General features: G+C 42.7%; 1 protein-coding gene across 1 annotated transcript; it reads right to left on the bottom strand.

Moving 5' to 3' along the window:
• Positions 1-23,371: 23,371 nt before the first annotated feature.
• Positions 23,372-26,925, bottom strand: FOXL1 (forkhead box L1). The gene has a single exon (XM_077453122.1). The coding sequence runs from the start codon at positions 26,752-26,754 to the stop codon at positions 25,564-25,566; it is 1,191 nt and encodes a 396-aa protein (XP_077309248.1). The 5' UTR covers positions 26,755-26,925; the 3' UTR covers positions 23,372-25,563.
• Positions 26,926-27,129: the final 204 nt, after the last annotated feature.

Below are 27,129 nucleotides of genomic sequence, written 5' to 3' on the forward strand. Positions count from 1 at the left end.
TTCGAAGTCACGGGGGCGCGATGATTTGGAGGGATTCCATACCACCCAGCCCAACACGCGGCGCAGGAAAACGTCTTTATGTTTTACCGTCTGCAATAACCCGGGAGCTGGAGGTCGAGGCAGGAATGAGAGTCAGCGTTTCAAAAAGAAATTTGGGGCCAAGTTAAAAAAAATAAAAAAAAAAATAAAAAAAACAAGAAAAAAAGGTTGTTAAAAAATCTGCGGGAGTTTTCTCATCTCCATTAGTCAGTTAAGCGTCTGAAATATCGATCCCCCTCCTCGATACGTTCGTTCTTTCAAAGGGTTCCGCGGGCTCCACAGCGGGTTGCGTCTTTCTATCTGGCGAGTCACGGTGGTCTTGCTTTCGGTGGTGATTTATGACGAGCGTCGCTCTTCATCTCAGCATGGAGCGAAGGCTGTAAAGGTGGTCCACCGCGTCGCGTTTACTCGGCCAAAATATCAAACGGAGGCCGCGGAGAGGTGGCAGTTGAAAGTTCACATTTTGAAACATATTTTCTCCGTCGACGCCGCATGGAATATGTAATTTTTATGTGCGACGGCGTCAACTGTTCTCAGTCGGAACGACTCGAAATCGTTTTTTGAAAGTGTTTTCACATCTGTAAAAATTACGCACAACAAAGCGAAATCCACCAAAGTCCTTTTAAGTGTTACCGAAGATTGCATGACTTATCGAGTGTTTCTTTTTTTTTTTTTTCCTGGCTCTGCGCTACATGGGTTTGGTTAACAATGTAACAAATTCAAGAGACTTCCAAAGATTGTAGGTCAAGGGTTAAAGATGGAATTTTTTTCCTTTTAAACTTCTAGGCTCGGTTTACACTGCTGCGATCCCATTGTCGTGCGACTTTCAGGCGACATTAGAGTCCATGGGACTCAGGGCCAGGTCACCCCAAATGCATACCTCCCAACTGTCCCTGATTTTGAGGGACTGTCCCTGATTTGGAGCAATGTCCCTCTGTCCTCCTCATTTGTCCCTCATTTTTGTCTATAGATGTATATAAAATGCACTTTTTATCTATCAAAAAGTGTTTTCTAGCACTAAACCTTTCATCTGATTTCTAAATTGCTGCATTTGTAAATTCCAAAAGCCAATATAAAGGAATAGTGGTGGTAAAAAAAAACACTTGTGGGTTTAACTAATCTTATTTTTTTTGTACAATTCTCCTTTAAGGAGGTGTGGCAAAGGGTGTGTCTTATGCCTGCATACTTTTGCTGATAGGTGTTCCCATCTCAGAACGTTGGGAGGTAGGCACATGCAGTTTAGTGCTTCTTTTTCCTGCATCAAAATCGCATAGAAAGTAGGTTACGTGGTTTCCAACGGCAGTTCACACCAGTGCGGTCAGTTCCGGGGCATTCCAGTTCAAGAAGAAAAAAAAAGTAGAACATACTGCATTTCTCCTGCACGAAACTGTACTGGAATGTGGTAAAACGCATCAAAAACGCACCAGAATGCACTGGAACGCATAATAAATGCACTGGAATGCATAAAAAAATGCACCAGAATGCACTGGAATGCATCAAAAATGCACCAGACCCCAGTACAGTGCAAAACAGGGAAAAAAAAACATCTGGAAGGCATCTGAAAATGCATCAAAAACATGTTAAAAACACGCATGCAGAAATGCATCCAGAACCGATCTAGAGTGCATTTTTGGGGTGTGAACCGGCCCTTATTCAGTAAATGTAACTTACTGAATAACCTAAGGGCCGGTTCACACAGCGAGGCGCGGCGAGGCGTCTCCGACTTACCTCGCCGCGACCTGCGGGGAGCTCAGCGGCGACTTGCAGAGGACTTCTGTATAGAAGTCAATGCAAGTCGCCCCCGAAGTCGCCCCGAAGTAGTACAGGAACCTTTTTTCTGAGTCGGAGCGACTCGAGTCACTCCTCTCAGAACGGTTCCATTGTACAGAACGGGGGCGACTTGCGGGAGCGAGGCGAGGCGAGCCGTGTCGCCTCGCCTCGCCTCGCTGTGTGAACCGGCCCTAAGTCTTTGGAGAAAATGTGGGAAAGCAACATTAAAGTGGAACTTCAGTAATTTTTTCAACTTTCCAATCGATTAAATCTTCTGCTCTTGTTGTTTAAACTTTGGATAGTAAAACATTTTTTTTTCTGCCACTAAATACCTTATACAGCCCACTGCATGGTTCTTGTCTGGTAAAAAGCCTAGGTTTATGATATCATGCACAGCTCTCTCTCTCTCCTGAGAGTTTGCAAAGAAAGGAGTGGTGCTGAGTCATAAGAGGGCCAATGAGAGCTGCAGAGCTGGAGGTGTGCCTCTGTGTGTCTGTGTAAATCCAGGAAGTGAACAGGCAGCAGCTTCAGCTTCCCACAATTGAGATGGCTGCAGCCAGACTTAGTGGAGGGAGATTTCTGCAGCATATTTGGCAAGTACAGAATCACAGTATATATAAAATAATATGCAAAGTGGTCGGAGGGAAGCTTCAGAATGGCAAAGATGTTTTTTATTTCAAATTATGTGAACGGACTGCAGTTCCTCTTTGAGAACCACCAAAATTTGTTTTTAAAAACGATACAATATACCAATCCAGAGTAAAAACTCTAATGCCCTGTACACACGGTCGGACATTCCGACAACAAAATCCTTTGGATTTTTGCCAACAGATTTTGGCCCAAGCTTGTCTTGCATACACACGGTCGCACAAAATTGTCGGAAAATCCGATCGTTCAGAACGAGGTGACGTAAACCACGTACAACAGGACTATAAAGAGGCCAGTAGCCAATAGCTTTCGTCTTGTAATTTATTCTGAGCAATGCGTGGCACGTTGTGCGTCGGAATGGTCTACACACGTTCGGAAATTAAACGATTGGATTTTGTTGTCGGAAAAATTTTAGATCCAGATCTCAAACTTTGTGTGTCGGAAATTCCGACGGAAAAAGTCAGATGGAGCCCACACACGATCGGATTTTCCGACAACAAGATCCGATCGTACATTTTCCGTCCGACCGTGTGTACAGGGCATTACAGATGATGGCAGGCAAAATATTAGTTCCCAAGATATGTTTGATAAAATTAAGTAATTTTCTGATATTATACATTTTATATTATTTTATTATTTATTTTTTATTATTTTATAAATTTTTTGTATTGTTTTATATTATTTTTAATTAGAGGGTGGCCCTATTTATTTTTATTTTTTTTAATATTTTATATATATATATTTTGTAATGTTTTATATTATTTTTAATTAGAGGGGAGGGCCCTTCTGTCATTTAATAAGTCATTTTTTTATTATTATATATTTTATATTATTTATTTATTTATTTATACCATTTTATGTATATAGTTTTTTTATTTTTGTATGGGGGATATTTTATATTATTTTATTATAAATGTAAAAAAAAATCAAGCGGGCCCAGAACAGTTGACCCTTTTACCCCCTTATGAATCCGTAATGTCGCAGTCCCACTAAAAATCACTGATCGCTGCCACTAGTAGTAAAAATAAAATGAAAAATTCCATAAATCTATCGCATAGTTTGTAGACGCTATAACTTTTGCGCAAACCTATCATAATACGCTCACTGGGATTTTTTTTTACCAAAAATATGTAGCAGAATACATATTGGCCTAAGTCTATGAAGAAATTATTTTTTTTTTTTAGCATTTTTTTTTTTATTGGACATATTGGATATGTGTTTTATAGCAGAAAGTAAAAAATATTTTTTTTTCTCAAAATTGTCTCTCTTTTTTTTTTTTATAGCGCAAAAAACAATTTCTTGCGCTATAAACAATAAAAGAGCGACAATTTTGAAAAAAAAAATAAACATATTTTTTACTTTCTGCTATAAAACATATCCAATATGTTCAATAAAACAAAAAAAAATGCAAAAAAAATCTAATTTCTTCATAGATTTAGGCCAATATGTATTCTTTTTAGGTGATCAAATACCACCAAATGAAGGCTCTATTTGTGGGCCAAAAATGTTATTTGGGTGTAGCGTCGCACGACCGCGCAATTGTGAATTAAAGCAACACAGTGCTGTATCACAAAAAATGGACTGGTCATGAAGGGGGGTAAATCTTCCGGAGCTGAACTGGTTAAAATACCAACAATTGAAAAAAATAAAAGTACAAGCAAAAAAAAATCCAAAAACAAAAATGACAGCGCAGAAATACAAATTACGACTGTGGAAATCATTTTGCCAAAATCATTTTGCTCATCTCTGGTCGCCAATACCCGACCTGTTCCATGGAAGCCCACCAAAGCACCTCCCCCTGCCCCCAATCAAACCACTTGCATGGAAGACACCGCCAGCCTGATTGCAGCTTTCAGCTGGTGTGGGGCGACTTAATTTTACTCAGGATTGCTGTACTGGCCGCTGAAGGAATCCACACACATATATGCACTACAGTGAGTTTTTGTATATTTGCTCGGAATTCTTCTTTAAGTTAAAACACGTTTCCTTGTGCAACGCCATTGCTGGTCGACCTTCGGGCCCCCCACTGCGGCAATGATATCGCTGGTTAAGTTTTATTTATTTGTAGTTCTGCATACCGATCCCCGAGGACGACTGTAAACTGGAGTCATAAAAAAACAAATTCTTGTAATCCTATTTATTACATTTATTGGTGTCAGCAAACTGAAGGAAAAATAAGAAGTTGTAGGAGGAAGGGGGCGGGGCCAGAGATCTCTAGATAATAAAATGTAAATCACAATTAGATGTCTATAGAATGTCTTCTAATATCGACCTCCGTTATATCCGCGTACATTGCTGGAACTTACTGCAAGGAAATGCTTTCAAATCTTTAATAATGGTGACCAGGGATGAGTTGAAGGTTCGGTCCAAACTAGGGATGCAGCAATTAATCGGCCGATGAGAATTATCGGGCAAAAATAGGGTTATTGGTGTCTTGCCCAAAAAAATAATAATAAAAAAGGTGTTGATAATGGTAAGCTACGTCCTATTGACTTCAGTGCAAAATCGCGAACCATTAACTTCAATGCAAAATCGCATGTCATTGACTTCAATGCAAAATCGCATGTCATTGACTTCAATGCAAAATCGTTTCCCATTAACTTCAATGCAAAAACGCCCCTATTGACCTCAATGCAAAATCAGGTCATTGACTTCAATACAAAATCACGTCAATGACTTCAATGCAAAATTGCGTACCAGTTACTTCAATGCAAAAAACGCCCCTATTGACTTCAATGCAAAATTGCATCCCATTAACTTGAATGCGAAATTGCGTCCTATCGACTACAATGCAAAAACACCCCCATTGACTTTAATGCAAAATTGCATCCCATTGACTTCAATGCAAAATCGTCTCTCATTGACTTCAATGCAAAATTGCGTCCCATTGACTTCAATGCTAAAAACCCCTGATGGGTTTACTTCCTCTTTGTCTCCCTGCAAAGGTAAAGCATAATGGGCTACTATGCATCGCATAATAGCCCATTATGTGTCACTTACCTGACACAGGAGCCAGCGAAGTCACTGCTGTCCCCTGTAGTCCGGAGCGTCCATCTTCTTCCGAAACGCTGTTCCGGCCACTCACAGCGCCGGAGCAGCGATGACGTCACTCCCGCGCATGTGCACGGGAGCCACCATTAACGGCATGCGCCGTAGACAGCTGTCATTGTCCTTTAGTAAATATCTCCTAAACCGTGTAGGTTTAGGAGATATTTCTTGGACCTACAGGTAAGCCGTCAAAGTGGTTTGTAAGGGTTTACAACCACTTTAACTTCTATGTGAAATTGCGTCTCATTGACTTCAATGCAAAATCCCCCGCCATTGACTTCAATGCAAAATTGCATCCCATTGACTTCTATGCAAAATAGCTTCTCATTGACTTCAAAACACCCCCCATTTACTTCAATGCAAATTCACATCCTATTGAATACAATGCAAAAACACCCCCACTGACTTCAATGCAATATCATATCCTATTGATTACAATGCAAAAACGCCCCCTATTGACCTCAAAGCAAAATCGCATCCCATTGACTTCAATGCAAAAATGACAGCCGCATTCATTAAATAAAACAATTAAAAATTAAAAACTGTCCATTTACGTTTCGGTCCAGAATTTTAATTTCAGTGCACCACTAATCCAAACATATATTTGGACTTAGTCTTGGCTGGTCGGCATTCAGATGAGTATCAGAACTTTTTTACGTTTGTCAGGAGCCGATCATCATGTATAACAGCGATAATACTTCTACTAATATACATGACAGCTTCCCAGTGACGCTATTCGCTCATGTCCGTATTTTTAATCCATGATGTCACCAGGGAGACCCCGCCTCTTTGTATATATGAGCTGTCATTCGTGCATCAATGGGAGACATTTTTTTTTCTTTCAGCGGGTCGTAGGGCATGGTGATTGACGTGGATCTACATTGCTAGACAATGTGATTTATCTTCTTGCCGACCGCTCCACATTACATTTACTGCGGGGCGGCAGCTCCTGTGCACTCACACTGTGATTGGGCACAGCAGGAGCCAATCAGCTGGTCTGACAGAGGTAGAACGTATGTAAACCAGGCAGATCGCGCTTCTGTGACAAGGGAAGACAGAGACCCTGTGTTTCTGCTAAGCAGGAATCTGGGATCCCACTTACTGTTAAAGGGGATTTTCAGAATCCGTTAAGCCTCCCGCCCACAGACCGCCGCGACCACAGTGGTGGAAGAGGCCCTTGTATTCCTCAGCAAGGTACCCAACCCCCACCATGTTCAGGGCATGTGGCTTGGTGTAGACATGTTCAATTTCTTTCGTTCCGAATTCGTTTTTCATCAAAATTCTGCATATTCATTTTTTCGGAAACATCCGAAGGAACGAAAGACTATTTGACAAATTTTTTCTAAAATAATGAAAATTAAAAAAATCTAAAATCCGAAATAGCAAAAGACATTCAAATAATTTTGTTTTCAGATTTTCTATTATATTTAAATTATTAACCATTATTATAGTTTTTTTTTAACTATTATTATTTATTTATAATAATAATAATAATAATAAAAACTATAAGAATAGTTATAAACTATAAAATTATAGGTATTGGAATTTCCTTTCCAATTTGGCTGTTAGATTCCGACGGAATGTGTCCGATCGGACCGTTTTGTCGGATTTTCCGACTGTGTGTGGTCTCCATCGGACTGTTTCCGTCAGAGTATCCAACGGACCAAGTTTTCCAACTTGTTGGTAAAATTTTCCAACAAAATGCTCCGATCGGACATACTCCGATCATGTGTAGCCTACTCCGACGGACAAAGTGCCACGCATGCTCAGATCAAATTCCTACATCAAAGCTATTGGTTACTAGCCTGAATCTAGTACCGTCGTAACGAAATAACGTCATCGCGTTCTGAACAATCGGATTTTCTGACAACTTTGTCCGACCGTGTGTATGCAACAGTTTCGGACAAAATCCGACGCATTTGGTTGTCGGAATGTCCGACCTTGTGTACAACAAGGGCTGAGGGAACATAACGAATACGAATTTATCCAAAGTTCCGAATTATCCGAAATAATGAATGCCGCATCTAAATTAATGGAATGTAATAAATTCGTAAGCATCTAAAGTTATGAATTATCAAATTAACAAATGCTGATCATAATGAATGATCCGAGAAAGAAAAAAAACAAAAACAAATGAAACAGAATTTTTTTTTTTCGCCAATGCCTGGTGTCCTGTTGTGGTTCAGTAAAGAAGGGTGCACACTCTTCCCCCATTCCTGGCCTGCCAGGCTGCATGCCCAGTTAGAGCACTTTTACACTGACAGCGCAGGTGTGTTAGTGGTAAAGCGCCACTAGTCGTTTTAGAATCGCTTTTCAGCCGCTAGCAGGGGGCTTTTAACGGGTTAAAAGTGCCCACAAAGCATCACCGAGGTGCTTCGGTGGCGCTGCCCATTGATTTCAATGGGCAGGGGGCGCTGTAGGAAAGGTGTATGTATACACCGCTCCTACAGCGCCCCAAAGATGCTGCTTGCAGGACCGTCATGCCAGCGCAGCGCCCCAATGTGAAAGCCCTCTGTCTTTCACACTGGGACTGCAGATGAGGCATTTTTCAGGCGATTTGCAGGCGCTATTTTTAGCGCTAAAGCACCTGAAAAACGCCTCCAGTGTGAAAGGGGTCTTAGGGGGTATATTATAGATTGAAACATAAAAAAATTTTTTTTTTGCTTTGGTACATGTTACCCATGGCAGTACCCACCCCCCTCTCCCCACCAACCCATGCCATTTATTTGACAATACCTTATCTATTAGCCCAGAAAGTGTCCAGAGCTGTTTTTACCATTCAACTCCCATTGACTTTAAAGGGGTTTGAATTCAGCAGTCAAACTTTAGTTGCATTCCCCGAACCCTACTTGAACTGAACCCAAGTATGCTTGCGTACCTCCCAACTTTTTGAGATGGGAATGAGGGACACCTATCAGCAAAAGTATGCAGGCATAGGACACACCCCCTGCCACACCCCTTAAAGGAGAATTGTACAAAAAAACAAGATTGGTTAAATCCACAAGGGATTTTTTTTTTACCACCACTATTCCTTTATATTGGCTTTCGGAATTTACAAATGCAGCAATTTAGAATTCAGATGAAAGGTTTAGTGCTGGGAAACACTTTTTGATAGATAAAAAGTGAATTTTATGTAAATTACTGTATTTATCGGCGTATAACACGCACGGCTCCTCTCACAGTCCCGCCATTGGACCTGTGTTGTGTCCATCATAGGAGCCGGGCCAAGGGGCGGGATTGGCGGGGACTGCGAGAGGACATCCGGCTATGTGTATCTCGGCGGTGCTAATTTTAAAAACAATCAGGCTGCAATGAGACGGCAAGGCTGCAATGAAACAGAGCAAGGCTGGGCAAGGCTGCAATGAGACTTGGCAAGGCTGCAATGAGACAGAGAAAGGCTGGACAAGGCTGCAATGAGACAGGGCAAAGCTGGGCAAGGCTGCAATGAGACTGGGCAAGGCTGAGCAAGGCTGCAATGAGACTGGGCAAGGCTGCAATGAGACTGGGCAAGGCTGAGCAAGGCTGCAATGAGACTGGGCAAGGCTGCAATGACACTGGGCAAGGCTGCAATGAGACAGGGCAAGGCTGCAATGAGACAGGGCAAGGCTGCAGTGAGACAGGGCAAGGCTGGGCAAGGCTGCAATGAGACTGAGCAAGGCTGCAATGAGACTGGGCAAGGCTGCAATGAGACTGGGCAAGGCTGCAGTGAGACAGGGCAAGGCTGCAGTGAGACAGGGCAAGGCTGCAATGAGACTGGGCAAGGCTGCAATGAGACAGGGCAAGGCTGCAATGAGACAGGGCAAGGCTGCAGTGAGACAGGGCAAGGCTGCAATGAGACAGGGCAAGGCTGCAATGAGACAGGGCAAGGCTGCAGTGAGACAGGGCAAGGCTGCAATGAGACAGGGCAAGGCTGCAATGAGACAGGGCAAGGCTGCAGTGAGACAGGGCAAGGCTGCAGTGAGACTGGGCAAGGCTGCAATGAGACTGGGCAAGGCTGCAATGAGACAGGGCAAGGCTGCAGTGAGACAGGGCAAGGCTGCAATGAGACAGGGCAAGGCTGCAATGAGACAGGGCAAGGCTGCAGTGAGACAGGGCAAGGCTGCAATGAGACAGGGCAAGGCTGCAGATGGACACTAATCATTCTGCAATTATAGACAAGGCTGCAGATGGACACTGATAAGGCTTCATTGATGGGCATTTAAATGTAAGTTTTTTCCTTAAACTTCCCTCCTAAAAGTTTTTTTGCTTAAAATTACCTCCTAAACTTGGGGTGCTTGTTATACGCCGCCGCGTGTTATACACAGATAAATGCGGTATATAGAGCAGACCAAAATAAGGGACAAATGAGGAGGAATGAGGGACTAAGGGACATTGCTCCAAATCCGGGACAGTTGGGAGCTATGTGCTCGGCTCATCACCAATGCTGACTTCCTGTCCAGGGTTGGAGTGCACAGCAAAAATACTAAATGTGTCAAAAGAACAATATCAAAAAAGAGAGGTGTAACGCTGTCATGACATCACATTAAAGTAGAACTATAGTCAAAACATTTTTTTTTCCATTTTGGATAAAATAATGGAGGGTTATAACCCCTGTCAGATTTTTTTTTTTTTTCACCATCTGTGTCCCATTGTTGAGATTTACCTTCACTTCCTGTCCCATAGCTAAAACAGGAAGAGGGGAAATCCCTGCAAATTAAAGGAATTCCTTGGGGACCCCCCAGGTCACCCGAACTAGTGTCTATTGGGGCCACATATTTGCGTACTCTGGACTTCAAGATTTTGGGGGGTGGCAAACTAACGCCACTCAACAAGTGCAGAGGGAGGCAGACGGCGGATAGGAATCCGGCGATCATCGCAAGCACCCCCTGCGTTAGATGGACAAGAAGGTGCCCCCCCCCTCGGGAGCGGCGGAGGAAATCTAGCAAAAAAAAAATTTTTTAACTTGTAAACAACAAATCTCAAAAAAGAGGCTCTGTCTGTAAGTGGTTAATTCGCTATTGTCACACAACTGGGTGGGCTCAGGGCACAGTGCTCTGCGTCCGAGCCCATCCTTTTTTGCAGCCAATTAGAGCCTCAGGCTCTAATCATGTGCTTCCAAAAAAACAAAACCCATTGGAATCCATGTGTCCGGCGCCATGAATGTAGATTAGGGGCCAGACGCACAGACGGGCTGTCGCTGATACATTGCTTAGTATGAAATTCTATAGCTGATAACAGGTCCACTTTAATACCCCTGCTCCATGGAATAGGTTGGCGCTATAGAAATAAAAATGAATACTTATTTTAGTGATTATTTTATTTTTTATATATTTTTTTATCTATGCGGAGGTTGAGTTTTTGGCTCGCTGGTACTTTTTATAATCGCTGTGTCTCGGTGAACATTGGCAGCGATATATCTGTTACTTTTTATAATTTTTGTTCCACATTAAGATAAAATCCGGCCGTCTCCTCCCAAAGCGTTTGGGGTTCCGGTCTCTGGACGTGGCAGAAGACAGCGCGCTGTCCGGGGTAATGCCTAATACCGAGCCTAATTCGATTCATTCCCTCGGATTTCTTCATGTCAGGAAATAACTGGAAGGTTCTACTTGGTTAAGAAAATTCTTGGACGGGCTCTTTATTTTTTCTTTTCGTTCCGTTACATGCAACTAAATCTGCTGACCCGGCGCGGCTATATTTAGAGCGGAGAAAGAAACAAGTTTGTGCTTGTTCAACTTTTTTATTTTTTTTTTTTTTTTTTTTTACACCCGTAATGAGCGATTTCTAAGAAGGCCTTCCTCTGGATCAACGGTGGACCCAGGGCTCCTCTGGGCAGTTTTATTTTATTAAAGGGGGACTCCAGTCTTCTCTTCGGTCTTGCACAGTTGTACCGGCTCCTCTCTAGGACTGAAATGGCTTACTCTGATTTCACTGCACACTGTGAGCTTCTCGCAATGTGCATTAGAAGCTGCAGGAAGTCAGAGTGATCCCGCCTCATTTCCTGGCTGGAGGACATCCAACATCATCTAGCCCTTTCCTCCCTAGGATGACTGTCTCTGGCCAGCCCCTTTCATTTATTGGATTTTAGTCCTTTCAATCATGGAGGCTTGGCCTCACATGAGGGCGCTACCTATGCAAATACAGCCTTCGAAGGAACACCCGCTCCTCCAGACTGATATTCACCCATTAAGGCATTTTATATTTGCATAACTCCTCCCACTGCTTGCATCAGGACTGAGGACTCTTGAGAGGAGTACTGAGGCAGGGGACTTGGATGTTTTCAGGAAGCTATGTACAGCCCCCTGCCAGCCCCTCCCACCAGCCATAATCTGCCTGCATTGTATAGAAAAGCACAGAGAGACCATTATGACATCACTGGGTCTAAAATAAGAATTGTGAAGAAAAAGTGAAAGAAGCCCCCCCAAGGACCAATCCGCTGCTTGCATCAGGGCTCTTCAGAGTAGCAATGACTCCTCCCACCAGCCATAATCTGCCTGCATTGTCTTTAATACAGAACACTTTCACCCCCTTCCTGCCCAGGCCAGTTTTATACTTTCAGCGCTGTCACACTTTGAATGACAAATGCGCGGTCATGCAACACTCACACTATTTTTATTTTTTTACACAAATAGAGCTTTTTTTTCTGTGATATTTAATCACCACTGTTTTTTTTTATCTTTTGCAAAACAAACAAAGACTGAACATTTTGGAAAAAAACAAAACACCTTTGTTCTTTGTTTCTTTTAGGCCCCTTTCACACATGTCCGTATTTCATCCATCCGTTTGCGGATGAAATACGGACATACATGCATCCCTATGGGATAGCGGGTGTCTGCGGATGAACATCCGCAGACACCCGCTATTGTCCGCCTCCGAAATTGTCCGATTCTGCAGACGGAGGAAAATCCTATTTTTCTATCCGTCTACAGAGCGGATCGGATGAACACGGACAGACGGTCCGTGCTCATCCGATCCCCATAGAGGAGAGCGGAGAGCTGACAGGGCGGTCCCGGCACACTGCCGGCTCAGCGGGGACAACAGAGCGATCCCCGCTGAGCAAGCGGATCATCACGGGGGGGGATCATTACTGATCCGTCCCGTGTGAAAGGGGCCTTATAAAACTTTGCAAATAAATAATATTTCTTCATAAATTTAAGCCAAAATGTTTCCTGCAACGCTGTACCCAAACTAATGTTTTATCATTTTTTTTTCACACAAATTGAACTTTCTTTTGGTGGTATTTAATCACCACTGGGTTTTTTTTTTTTTTTCTAAATAAACAAAAAAATAAAAAAAATAACAAAAATTAACACATTTGTCTTTGTTTTTGTTATAAAATTTTGCAAATAATGTTTCTTCACAAATTTAGGTCAAAATGTATTCTGCTACATTTCCTTAGTGAAAATATCCCAAATCAGTGTACATTATTTAGTCTGTAGGAAAGTTTTAGAGCCCACAATATATGGTGTGATATATATATATATATATATATATATATATATTTGTAAATTGATCAATCCGCTGCGCCGTAGACAGCAGCGCGCCGTAGACAGCGGAGCGCAGGCGCACTGGGCAGGCTGCAGATCGCGGCGATATGCCGCGAGTGCCGGCTCCCATGCGCATGCGCGGGAGTGACGTCATCGCTGCTCCGGCGAATCCCAGCGCCAGAGCAGCGAGACCCACGGAGACCCACCAAGAAGATGGACGCTCGAAACTACAGGGGACAGCGGTGACTTAGCTGGCTCCTGTGTCAGGTAAGAGACACATAATGGGCTACTATGCGATGCATACTTGCATAGTAGTCCATTATGCTTTACCTTTGCAGGGAATCAAAGAGGAAGTAAACCCATCAGGGTTTACTTCCTCTTTAAACATAGGTTGGACTTGATGGACTTGTGCCTTTTTTTCAACCTCACCAACTATGTAACTACCCTGTTTCCCCGAAAATAAGACCTAGCGTGATTGTCGGTGATGGCTGCAATATAAGCCCTACCCCCCAAATAAGCCCTACCCGAAAATAAGCCCTACAAGGACTTTAACTAGGGCTTATTTGGGGGGGGGGGGTAGGGCTTATATTGCAGCCATCACCAACAATCACGCCAGGTCTTATTTTCGGGGAAACAGGGTATGTAACTATGTAATAATGTTTTCAATGTTTCTTTTATTTTCTTTTTTATTACATCTTTTAAATTTTATTTTTTATTACATCTTTTTTATCTTTTTATGATTTTTAACACACTGTGAGCAGAGCAATACAGTGTTATAGTAACACTGTACTACTCTGGGGAAGTGATCAGGATATTTAAATTAATTTTTTACACATTATAATTGCTTATAGCAGTGAATTTCATTGCTATAAGCAAGCATTTTACTGAATGAAACTGATTCATTAAGGCCTCGTTCACACCTATGCTTTCCCCGCATCCACGTGATAACAAAAACTTGCCACCGCCCTCATCTATAGCTGGCTATCGCAGTAAGCGGCATTGGAAGGCTAGAAACAGCATCCAATTCACATAGCAGGAGAATGCGACTGGCTCCCTATGGAGCCGACTCCACATATCTCCGTTGTGGCTGCGGAGCGCACTGTACAAAAACACTGTGCGTCTTTGGCTCCGTTTAAGGGCCGAATTCGTCCCTAAAATGGGGAACCGGGACGCACAGCGCTCCTGTGCGATCCGCAGTGAGTTATAGTGTGAACCCAGCCTCAGTGTCTTTTGTTGTGATTAGCTGTGATTGGCCAAAGCTAATCACATGGTACAGATGAGTTGTGATTGGCCCTGTGTGTACCATGTGATCGCTGTGACCAATCACAGCTAGCAACACGATTGCAAACAATGGATTGGCATAAAAGGAAGCCATCCATTGTTTCCAACTGTCATGTGATCTGCTGTGATTGGTCACAGTGATCACATGATACTGGCCAGGGGGTCAGTAGAGTGACAGATCACGCCGCTGTGTGGCGTCTTCTGGGAGGATGTCTTATGGCGTCCGCTCAGAAGGAGGAAAGGCCCTCCCGGATGTCAATCTGTTATAAGCCGGGCGGGAAGGTGCTAGAGAAGCACAGAGACCCAGTGATGATATCACTGAGCCTAATATAAGGTATGTAATAAGAAGGGAACGGTGTGAAGATGTTGGGAGAGAAGCAGAACAGAACTGGAGATGTAAAATCCAGATTGTGAGAGGAAGATTTTTCCATACACCCGATTTATTTTCTGCCAGCAGCGGGTCACCGCGGGTAACTCCTTCTAAGCCAAAGATATTTATAACAAATAATCTCGCTGATTTCTCACCGATGAAGCCTGGGGCACCACTAACGCCAGATACGGCCGCCCCCTGCCAAGACGTCCGGCGGCTCCGAGAAACACTTGGCAGAGGAACGCCGGACACAAATAAAGAAACCATCTTTATTATTACAAACCTTCCCTGACCCTCAGCGGAGGGTCCTCGGGGACCACCACAAACAGTGCACCACTTCGGGGGGAACGCTGGCTCTGTATAAAGATGGCGAAGGAATTCAGAAAATGCGCATTAAAATTATTTAAGCCAGACGGACGGATCCCAGGCATTGCTGCTTGTTTTGCCAGGAGAGTCACCAACCAATGTAAAACCTATTTTCATAGGATACAAGGATTGCTAATGCTCCACCCCTTCCATGTGTGTGACACACCACAACGCTTTTTTTTTTCCTCTCCAGAAGGACGGCGCCATCTTTGTTCAGGCCAGGGTCACTGTCTACTTCCTGGACTGAGAAGTCAGGTTGGAGTTGACACAATCATGTAATACCTGACACAGATCAGCCCCTGTTGCAGCCTCTTCTCTTGCTACTTGCTAAAAAGTTACAATCATAGGCGTGTGCAGGGGGGTGTGCCAGGTGTGCCTGGGCACTGCCTAATCACTATTTTCAGTGCTGATTCCCCCTACTGCCCAGGCTTTCCCCTCCTTGTTGGCCCCCCTCCCCGTAGTGCTTCCGGCTTCCCTCCTCTTCTCACCCCCTGGCTGCTGTGGGAGATGTTTCAGGATAGAGAGCCGGGGAAGGAGCTAGTAAATATGTAATTTACCGGCTCCTTCCTTTTCTAAATGAACACACTCGCTTACTGTGTCCATTCATAGCTGAAGCACAGTAAACTGCGTGCATCTTTCCCAAAAAGACTCATGACTGTATTAGATCAAAAGGGGGCTTCTACTAAATACCGAGCAAATAGTCTGAATACTTAGGACCATGTGATATTTCAGTTTTTCTTTTTTAATAAATCTGCAAAAATGTCAACAATTGTGTTTTTCTGTCAATATGGGGTGCTGTGTGTACATTAATGAGGAAAAAAAAATAACTTAAAGTGGTGTTGCCACCAAAAAATGAAAAGCTGCTTAGAGTTCGTAAAAAAAAGAAAAAGAAAATAATTGGCAAAAAAAAAAATTTTTTACTCACCTCTAAATACCGGTTGCTAGGGGGTCCCTCGTAGTCTGCCTTCTTCATTGCCCGGGCTAATGACATCACTTCCCCTCGTGCCGCACATTCACCTGGGACCTGTCACGTGTCCCAGGTGACTGTATGGCGTATCACGGCGCCCTGCGCCGCTCACGCATGCGCAGTGGGTGCCCGGCTGTGAAGCCACAGCCGGGTGCCCACAGTATGCATGACGGCCCCCGCGAGCGGAGAGGGGAACGAGGGGGGGGGCTTCATTCCCCCGCATCGCTGGACCCTGGGGCAGGTAAGTGTCCGATTATTAAAAGCCAGCAGCTGCAGTATTTGTAGCTGCTGACTTTAAATTTTTTTTTTTTTTAGGGGGTACCCCACTTTAAATGATTTTAGCAAATAGAACAAAGAGTGAAAAATGTAAGGGGGTCTGAATACTTTCCTTCCCCACTGTATATACATACACTCACCGGCCACTTTATTAGGTACACCTGTTCAATTGCTTGGTAACACAAATTGCTAATCAGCCAATCACATGGCACCAACTTAATGCATTTAGGCATCTAGATGCGGTGAAGACGACTTGCTGAAGTTCAAACCGAGCATCGGAATGGGGAAGAAAGGGGATTTAAGTGATTGTGAAGGGGGTATGGTTGTTGGTGCCAGACGGGCTGGTCTGAGTATTTCAAAAACTGCTGATCTACTGGGATTTTCCCACACAACCACCTCTCGGGTTTACAGAGAATGGTCCGAAAAAGAGAAAATATCCAGTGAGCGGCAGTTGTGTGGAGGAAAATGCCTTGTTGATGTCAGAGGTCAGAGGAGAATGGGCAGACTGGTTTCAGATGATAGAAAGGCAAGAGTAACTCAAATAACCACTCGTTTATAATCAAAGTATGCAGAATACAATCTCTGAATGCACAATACATTGACCCTTGAAGTAGATGGGCTACAGCAGCAGAAGACCACAAACCAGGTGCCACTTCTGTCACCTAAGAACAGGAAGCTGAGGCTACAGTTGGCACAGGATCACCACACTTAGAAGATTGGAGAAACGTTGCCTGATCTGATGAGTCTCGATTTCAGCTGCAACATTCAGATGGTAGGATCAGAATTTGGTGTAAACAACATGAAAGCATGGATCCATCCTGCCTTGTATCACCGGTTCAGGCTGCTGGTGGTGGTGTAATGGTGTGGGTGATATTTTCTTGGCACACTTTGGGCCCCTTAGTACCAATTGAGCATCATTTATACACCACGACCTACCTGAGTATTGTTGCTGACCATGTCCATCCCTTTATGACTACAGTGTCCCCATCTTCTGATGGCTCCTTCCAGCAGGATAATGCCCCATGTCACAAAGATCCGATCATCTCACCACTGGACAATGAGGTCGCTGCACTCCAATGGTCTCCACACTCACCACATCTCATCCAATAGAGCACCTCTGGGATGTGGTGGAATGGGAGATTGGCATCATGGATGTGCAGCTGACAAATCTGCAGCAACTGTGTGATGTTATCATGTCACTATGGACCAAAATCTCTGAGGAATGTTTCCAACACCTTGTTAAATCTATGCCACCAAGAATAAAGGCAAAAGAGGGTCCAACCCAGGACTAGCAAGGTGTACCTAATAAAGTGGTCAGTGAATGTGTATATATATATATATATATATATATATATATATATATATACATATACAGCTACACACAATATATATCAACCTGTAAAGTTACTGATAGGTTCACTTTAAGCCCAAGAGATGGCTGCTTTCAAGCATTCAAAAGATGGGAATTTAAAATAAGAGGACCTTTCGCTGCACATGACATCACTGGATGTTGGGAAGAGTCGCAGGTGCTCTGAAAATACAATATTTTAGTAAATATCACCCACAATCTGTAAAGAGTCACATAAAAACTTAAAGAATACACTCTAATGGCAATATTTAAAATCACTAAAGTGTATCTAAAGCCATTGTGTGGATGAAATGATAAGGGGTTAGATCCCCTGTCAGGTTTATATTGCTGTCAGTACAAACAAATGGCAACTGCTCCAACCTATAACTGGCCTTTGCAGCAAGGAGCACATTATATCCGGCCCCCACCTAACAACTGTACAGTGGAACCTTGGATTTCTAGCATAATCCGTTCCAGGAGAATGCTTGTCAAAGCGAGTTTCCCCATAGAAGTCAATGGAAACTAAGATAATTCGTTCCATGTTGACTTCTATTGCATGCAATACCGCATGTGGCCAGAGGTGGGAGGGGGCGCCTGAGAGATTTGGAAATATTCGGAGACCAGATGCACTCGGAAACCCTCGGAAAGGCTCGGGAACGGAGTATTCTAAGTATTTCCGAGTGACTCTGAACAGCTCCGAGTGTCTCCGACGCCCCCGCACCTCTAGCCTAATGCGGTACTGCACACTTCAGAGGCTTGAATGCCGCTCGTTTTGCAAGCGGCATAGCACAGGGATGGTGGGAGCCCCTCATAATAAGCAGCCCCAGGAGGAAGTCAGCATAGCACAGGAATGGTGGGAGCCCCTCATAATATGCACAGCAGAGGTACAGCCCCAGGAGGAAGTCAGCACAGCACAGGGATGGTGGGAGCCCCTCATAATAAGCAGCCCCAGGAGGAAGTCAGCATAGCACAGGGATGGTGGGAGCCCCTCATAATATGCAGCCCCAGGAGGAAGTCAGCATAGCACAGGGATGGTGGGAGCCCCTCATAATATGCACAGCAGAGGTACAGCCCCAGGAGGAAGTCAGCACAGCACAGGGATGGTGGGAGCCCCTCATAATAAGCAGCCCCAGGAGGAAGTCAGCACAGCACAGGGATGGTGGGATCCCCTCATAATAAGCAGCCCCAGGAGGAAGTCAGCACAGGGATGGTGGGAGCCCCTCATAATGAGCACAGCAGAGGTACAGCCCCAGGAGGAAGTCAGCACAGCACAGGGATGGTGGGAGCCCCTCATAATAAGCAGCCCCAGGAGGAAGTCAGCATAGCACAGGGATGGTGGGAGCCCTCATAATAAGCAGCCCCAGGAGGAAGTCGATGCAACGACAACTGATCCGAAATTCGTAAACAAAAATTCGTATTGCGTACAGAATTCGGACGCACGGCAATTCGTATTTCAGATCCTCCCGAACGTACGAATTTTGGGAAATTCGTACGAATTTGAGATTGGTACGAAACTAATCGCACATGTCTAGTTCTCTGTACAGCACATGCGGTATATGTCAGAGCTATATAAATTCCCTTTGATTCCTCCTGTAATAATAATATTGTAACTATACTGTCATTGTAAAGTGCTGCACAAACTGTTGGCGTTATATAAATCATGTATAATAATAACAACAATAATTATATATAGTGCATGACTGTGGTAAGACATTAGATTGTAAGCTCCTCTGGTACAGAAACTGATGCCACAGGTTTAGTGTTCTCTGTACAGCACTGCAGTATGTGTCAGAGCTACTGTATAATAATAATAGAGTGGGACTGTGGTAGGACATTAGAGTGTGAGCTCCTCTAGTGCAGAGACTGATGTGACTGGCTCAGTGTTCTTTGTACAGCACTGCAGTATATGTCAGAGCTATATACATGTATAATAAGAATAATGTGTGACTGTGGGGGAAAATTAGAGTGTAAGCTCTTCTGGTGCAGAGACTGATGTTACTGGCTCAGTTTTGTTTGTACAGCACTACAGTATATGTCAGAGCTATAAAAATTTATAATAATAATAATAATAATAATGTGTGACTGTGGGTGAATGTGTGACTGTGGGTGAAAATTACAGTGTAAGCTCTTTTGGTGTAGAGACTGATGTGACAGGCTCAGTTTTCTTTGTACAGCACTGCAGTATATGTCAGAGCTATATAAATGTATACTAATGTGTGACTGGGGGTAAAAACGAGAGTGTAAGCTCTTCTGGTGCAGAGCTTGATGTTACTGGCTCAGTGTTCTCTGTACAGCACTACAGTGTATGCCAGAACCATATAAGTGTATAATAACAATAGTAAGTGACTATTATTAGTATTATTATTATACAGGATTTATATGGCGCCAACAGTTTACGCAGCGCTTTATAATATAAAGGGGACAATACAATTACAATAAAGTTCAATACAGAAGGAATAGGAGGGCATTAGAGTGTAAGCTCCCCTGGTGCAGAGACTGATGTAACTGTCTCAGTGTTCTCTGTACAACACTGCGGTATGTGTCAGAGATATACAAAACATAATAATAATAATAGTGTGTGACTGTGGGGTGGTAATTGTTATTTTTTTTTTTTTTTGTCTCGGAAAACAGCGGCGATCGGCGGACTCTGCAGACATGCGTCTGACTTTCCCAGCTGTGTTTTGGTCAGGAATGGAAAAAATGGACAGTTATATAAACTGACCTTTTAGTTTTTCGTTTTTTTTTTTTTTTTTATAATATTTAAACATAAGATGAACAAATACAGTTTGTCACTATCCTTCATCTCCGTCTCATTCATCTCAGTCTATTTCCCTCTTAAATCGAGTTAATGTTGAAAACATCAGCGTTCATAGCTATAAAATCTATATTTATCCTGTCAATAGATATAAAAAAGTTTTTAAGGATTTTTAAAGATCGCGCTGTGATCTGCTTTTACAAGTTCTACCAATGAAAACCACGTGGATCAAAGAAAAATACAAATGATTTATATTACAGAGTATATATAATTTGTAGCTGCATCAGACTGAGGAGTAAGGAATTAAATAGACTGTAAAGAAAGTCAAAGAGTAATAGATAGAAATGCGTTGGTGTCATTTTTATTGTTGTGGACTAATCTGATTTATTGTGTTTCGCTATATAGATATTGATTGAACGATAAATTACTTATTAATTATTACTTAAATTACTTATAAAATATACCTCTTTGTATCGCTTTATTTTTAAGGCATACAACATATTTGTCAGCATTTAGATATATACTGTCAGAAATATATCAGATTTTCTGTATCACAATGGAACTCAAATATTTATATTATAAATGTAATTATTTATTCTGTGGAATGATAACATGAGTTAAAATGTCATATTTCTATGTCTAAAATAGTAAAATGCAATATGGAGTGAAAAATGATTAGCGAGTTTAAGCCATTGCCATTAGTCTCTGCACCAGTGGAGCTTACACTCTAATGCCCCGACCACCAGTCACACACACTATTACCTATTATTACCTTTAAAAAGATCATCCTATCACAGTCATATATCACTATTATTACTCTCCATTTATATAGCTCTGACATATACCACAGTGCTGTACAGAGAACACTGAACCAGTCACATCAGTCCCTGCACCAGAGGAGCTTACAATCTAATGCCACACACACACACACACACACACTAACATCATTATACACATTTATACATCTCTGCCATATTCCATCGTGTTGTACAGAATATACTACATCAGTCACTTCAGTCTCTGCATCAGAGAAGCTTACACTCTAGTGTCACCCCACAGTAAATTATTATCATACATTTATATAGTGCTGATATATACCACAGTGCTGTACTGTACAGAGAACTCTGAGCCATTCCTTTTTTTTTTTTTAAATCATCCTATAACAGCTCCCAACTGTCCCTGATTTGGAGCAATGTCCCTCAGTCCCTCATTCCTCCTCATTTGTCCCTCATTTTGGTCTGATCTATATAGTTGTATATAAAATGCACTTTTTTATCTATCAAAAAGTGTTTGCCAGAGCTAAACTTTTCATCCAATTTCTAAATTGCTGCATTTGTAAATGTCATAAAGCCAATATAAAGGAATAGTAGTGGTTAAAAAAAAAGTACTTAAGGGTTTTACCAATCTTGTTTTTTTTTTGTAAAATTCTCCTTTAAGGGGGTGTGGCAAGGGGTGTGTCCTATGCCTGCATACGTTTGCTGATAGGTGTCCCTCATTCCCATCTCAAAAAGTTGGGAGGTATGTTACATACCACTATTATTATACTGTACATTTACATAGCTCTGACATATACTGCAGTGCTGTACAGAGAACAGTGAACCAGCCACATCAGTCTTTGCACCAGAGAAGCTTACACTCTAATGTTCCACCACAGTCACACACTATTATTATACCTTTGTGTGCTTTTTAACTATTATTAGTATTGTAATTATTATTTATAGCTCTGACATATACCGCAGTGCTGCACAGAGAACACTGAGCCTGTCACATCAGTCTCTGCACCAGAGGAGTTTACACTCTAATGTCCCACTACAGTCACACACTATTATTATTATACATTTATATAGCTCTGACATATACACTAGTGGTGTACAGAGTACATTGAGTCAGTCACATATTCTCTGCACCAGAGGAGCTTACACTCTAATGTCCCACTACAGTCACACACTATTATTATACATTTATATAGCTGACATATACTGCAGTGCTGTACAGAGAACACTGAGCCATTCCCATTTGTTTTTCACCAGAGAAGCTTACACTCTAATGTCCCACTACAGTCACACACTATTATTATTATACATTTACATAGCTCTGACATATACCGCAGTGCTGTACAGAGAACACTGTGCCCGTCACATCAGTCTCTGCACCAGAGGAGCTTACACTCTAATGTCCCCCCACAGTCACACACTATTATCATAATACATTTATATAGCTCTGACATATACACTAGTGCTGTACAGAGTACATTGAGTCAGTCACATATTCTCTGCACCAGAGGAGCTTACACTCTAATGTCCCACTACAGTCACACACTATTATTATTATACATTTTTATAGCTCTGACAAAACTGAGCCAGTAACATCAGTCTCTGCACCAGAAGAGCTTACACTCTAATTTTCACCCACAGTCACACACTATTATTATTATTATACATGTATATAGCTCTGACATATACCGCAGTGCTGTACAGAGAACACTGAGCCAGTCACATCAGTCTCTGCACCAGAGGAGCTTACATTCTAATGTCTCCCCCCACAGTCACATACACTATTACCTATTATTAATTTTAAGAAAAAAAAGATTATATCACATAGAAATATCATTTTTGTTTGCAGATATTGCGAAAACATTTATGTTTAAAGATCCATTTTAAAATACTCAATATAAACAATAGTAGATATTGGTAAATACGAATTACAATTCTCTAATATTTTCTATTGCACTATAAATGAGAGTGAAGGCTGAATATACTCGAAATTCACAGACCCCATACAGAGATCCCAGATGACATTGCAGCTTTGTTCCTCCAACTTTGATGACCCCAGACTGTGAGAAAGAGATAGATACATCAAAGTCCAGACATATCATTGGTCCAGGGAGCTATTTATAGACCTCTACTATGCAGGACAGCAGGGGTTAATACACATACCCCCCCCCCTCCCCCAACATCAGTATAACCCCACACACACATATTTGTATTTCTTAAATCTTCAAAAATAAATTAAAATCGCAGCAATAAAATAACACAGGAAACAAGTTCAAAATCCATCTTTTTATTCCCATAATAGACAAAAAGTGTAAAAAAAAACAAAAAAAAATTACATTTCTGTATTTATTGATCCTAAAACAAAATATTCACAAACTTCTTCTGCAGATGTCATGATGGAGCATACAAACTATGACAGATACATAGGATTTGGTTAGAATTTTTGTGTGGGTGATACTACATTGCTAAAAGCTTATGTGAGGTTACTTGATGGAGAAATAAGAGCTGGAGCAATTCAGCTGGATATTTCTGTGCAATGCAATTGAATAAAATGTATATTTGCTATAATACAATGTGCCCTTTATTAATTAGGCTTCAGTTCTGTCTGGACTGCAACTTCCATCTTCCATTCCATTGCAATGCATGGAAAAGCAATGTGCATTTGGGGGAGCAGAGCATGCTGGGTGTTGTAGTGCTACTGGAGAAGCCAGTTGCATTTAAACCTTATTTAGGAAGAAGCCAGTTGCTGTGGAACTACAAGTCTCAACCAGTCTTAATATTTGTCATATAGGGGATGATTTACTAAAACTGGGGAGTCCAAAATCTGGTGCAGCTGTGCATGGTAGCCAATCAGCTTCTAACTTCAGCTTGGTAAATTAAGCTTTGACAAAAAAAAACAAAAAACTGGAAGCTGATTGGTTTCAATGCAGAGCTGCAGAGATTTTGCACTCTCTAGTTTTAGTATATCAACCCCATAGAGACTTACAGCTGCAAAATCAAAAAAGCTGGCCAAACACTATACAAACTCCTTTAGGGTCACCATACGCATTGCATACACATTGCAATCTGACCGTACAATCTATGTATAGGACTTTACCAAAACGATGTCATATGAGCACCTACCCAATCTAGCCAATTGATTTGCATGCAATCAGACAGGCCCTTAGGTCATCAATTGAATTAGTATCCAATCAGGAAGGACCTTGCGTTTCATTGTTGATGGTAGATCTAAAGGAGATTGTGCAATCCAATTGTTTGTACTATGGTGAGCCTAGGACATTGAAGCACAATTGTAGGTGTGATTTTCCTTGCTGATGAACCACAAGTCCCAGCCTGTACTGTGTCCTGTAGATAAAGTGACTCCTGGCCATTGCAGTGGCAGCAGGACTGCAGAGCTGGTATCATTTAACATGAATTTAACTCAAAAATCAGCAGATGGCAAGTTTCATCACTCCAGCTGGTGCCAAATTATGGGTCCTAGCCTTCTCTGGATCCCAAAATTAAAAGCAAATTTGTCCCTATATATTAAATGTATACTGCCATTGAAGAGAGATCAGCAGTGCAATGGCAATGGTTTGCATAAAATGGAACAGGATCTTTTGACACTGATGTGTACCTGAACGTTGGAGAGAATAATTTAAACATGGCCACACCCACAATGAATTTATTAGGATGACGTAATGCCAATCTGAATGCCAACAGACTTGGCAAAACACATATCTTTGTCTAATCAGTGAACAGCTGCACGTCTGTTTAATGCAAGCGCAGAGCCTGTTGGGCAAAACCTGCACTAAAAATGCACAAAAAAAAAAAATAGTTATCCAGAGTGGAGTCTGCAGCTGATGAGGACGAGCTGAGACTTGTAGTTTCACAAAAGCCTGGTGCAAAGAGAACTACAATGGAGCTTTTAGCCACCAGTCAGCTTTTACATGAGGGCTAGGAGGGTTTGCATTAAAGATAGGAGGGTAAGGGTTAAAGTTAAGATGGTTAGCGTTAGAGTTAGAAGGATTTGAGTTGAACTTAGGAGGGTTAGAGTTTGAGTTATGAGGGTTAGGTTAGGTTAAAGTTAGGAGTGTTAGGGTTTGAGTTAGGAAGGTTAGAGTTTGAGTTAGGAGGGTTAGGGCTAGAGTTAAGAGGGTTAGAGTTTGAGTTAATTGGGTTAGAGCTCAGGTTAGGAGGGTTAGGGTTTGAGTTAGGAGGGTTAGAATTCAAGTTAGGAGGGTTAGGGTTTGAGTTAGGAGGGTTAAGGCTAGATTTAGCAGGGTTAGAGTTAGAGTTGGTTGGGTTAGGGTTAGCCAAAAGTGTTACAGAGTCAAAACTTTACTGCTCTTCAGGTCTCAGCTGAATAACATATATTTGCAGGACAAGCTGGGATTTGTAGTTTCACAACAGTTGGAGAGCTGAAAGAAGCTTTTCCCTGCTCCAAGACACGATGGTGATATTAGATACATTTGCTGGTCTACTTGGGCAGCGCAGACTCTGAGAGAGCTAAAGGGAGATAGGAAAGGATTGGGAGTCCTATCTGATAGAACCTTCCCTGGATCTGAGAGTCAATCATGACGGAGGTATTAAACAGAGGGCAAATACCGGGGCTCTGAAAGAGGGGGTGATATCTATAGGTACCTGGAAGACACTCCATAGTCACCTTGGAGAACCCTGGCTGCCCTGAAGCCCCTCCATCTACTTTTGTTGTTTGTGAGCTTAGAATGCTGTCTATGCTGAAGTTTTTGGTGTGTTTTGGGATGGCCTCCTCTTCCTCACTGATGGCCCCTCCTGGTCCCTTGCTGCTGAGATCTCCATCCAGATGCCTTTCATAGCCCAGGTCTTGCATGGGTTCCATCTCCTCAGCAGGGGGGCTCTCCTGGAAGATCCTGCAGCTCCTGGTCTCATCCGGGGTTGTAGATAAAGTCCCCTTGTCAGATAAGAGAGAGGAAACTGGACATCCGGATGTCTGTGGACTGTTCATTAGAGTGACAGAGGTCATATCTGGGGAGCTGCAAACTTTTATCAGTTTTCCAAAGCCTCCATCCTCTTCAGAAGAGGAGAGGACCTCAGTAGCACTGCCTGAGAGATGGTCAGTGTCCTCCATCTGAGCTTCCCCCAACAATCCATTAACAACTGACCTCTTGTAGGTAGATTGTCCATCCCCAGGTCTCGCCACACATTCTGCCTTGCATCTCTTGCTGTCCTGGCACGGCAGAGATTTGGCTTTCCTTTTCCTCCTTCTGAAGTTGCCATTTTCAAACATGTCCAGGCACTTAGGGTCCAAGGTCCAGTAGCTGCCCTTCCCAGGTCTGCCCTTTTCCCTGGCCACCTTGATGAAGCAGTCGTTGAGGGACAAGTTGTGCCTGATGGAGTTCTGCCAACCTTGCTTGTTGTCGTGGTAGAAGGGGAAACGATCCATAATATACTGGTAGATGCCATTCAGGGTGACCTTGTGGTCTGGGGATTCCTTGATGGCCATGGCAATCAAGGCAATGTAGCTATAAGGTGGCTTCTGAGGTGGCTCCTGTCTGGTAAGGATGCCTGAAGAAGCAAACCCCAAAGTGGGCATCAAAGTCCTCTCTGCCCCGTACAGGTAGACCAGAGGTGGCCTTGTTGGCACCTCACCCCCCAGTTGAGGAAGGTGGCCGTTGTACAGACGACTCATGCTTAGGAACCTTCCAGGAAAACGCTCTGCCGTCCCCAAAAAGTAGAGCAGAAGTTTCTGTCTTCAGCAGAGCCTGGTCCCAGCAGCAGCCTGAATCCCGCCAGTGAATTCCACACAGCTTGTGTCCCTTCCTCATAGCTTCGAAATGTTAAATAATTGTTGTAAGTTTGCTATTTTATGTTGACTTAGCGCTGGAAAATAAATTGTCTATGATAAACAGTCGTCCAATTCTCAGCCCACCCACATTAATTAAAATTTCATTGCAAAAAGGAGAAGGGGGGGTGGGGGGGAAGAGAGAGGGAGAGAAGAGTTTGCAAGCCCCTCCACGTGTCTCCCCTCTACCAGCCAATGGCTTTCTGGGTGCTTGCTCCATTT

The sequence above is a fragment of the Lithobates pipiens genome, unplaced genomic scaffold, assembly GCF_037356315.1.
Source record: "Lithobates pipiens isolate NorthernLeopardFrog02 unplaced genomic scaffold, aLitPip1_a1.2 Scaffold_10, whole genome shotgun sequence".
Taxonomy (NCBI): Eukaryota; Metazoa; Chordata; class Amphibia; order Anura; family Ranidae; genus Lithobates; species Lithobates pipiens.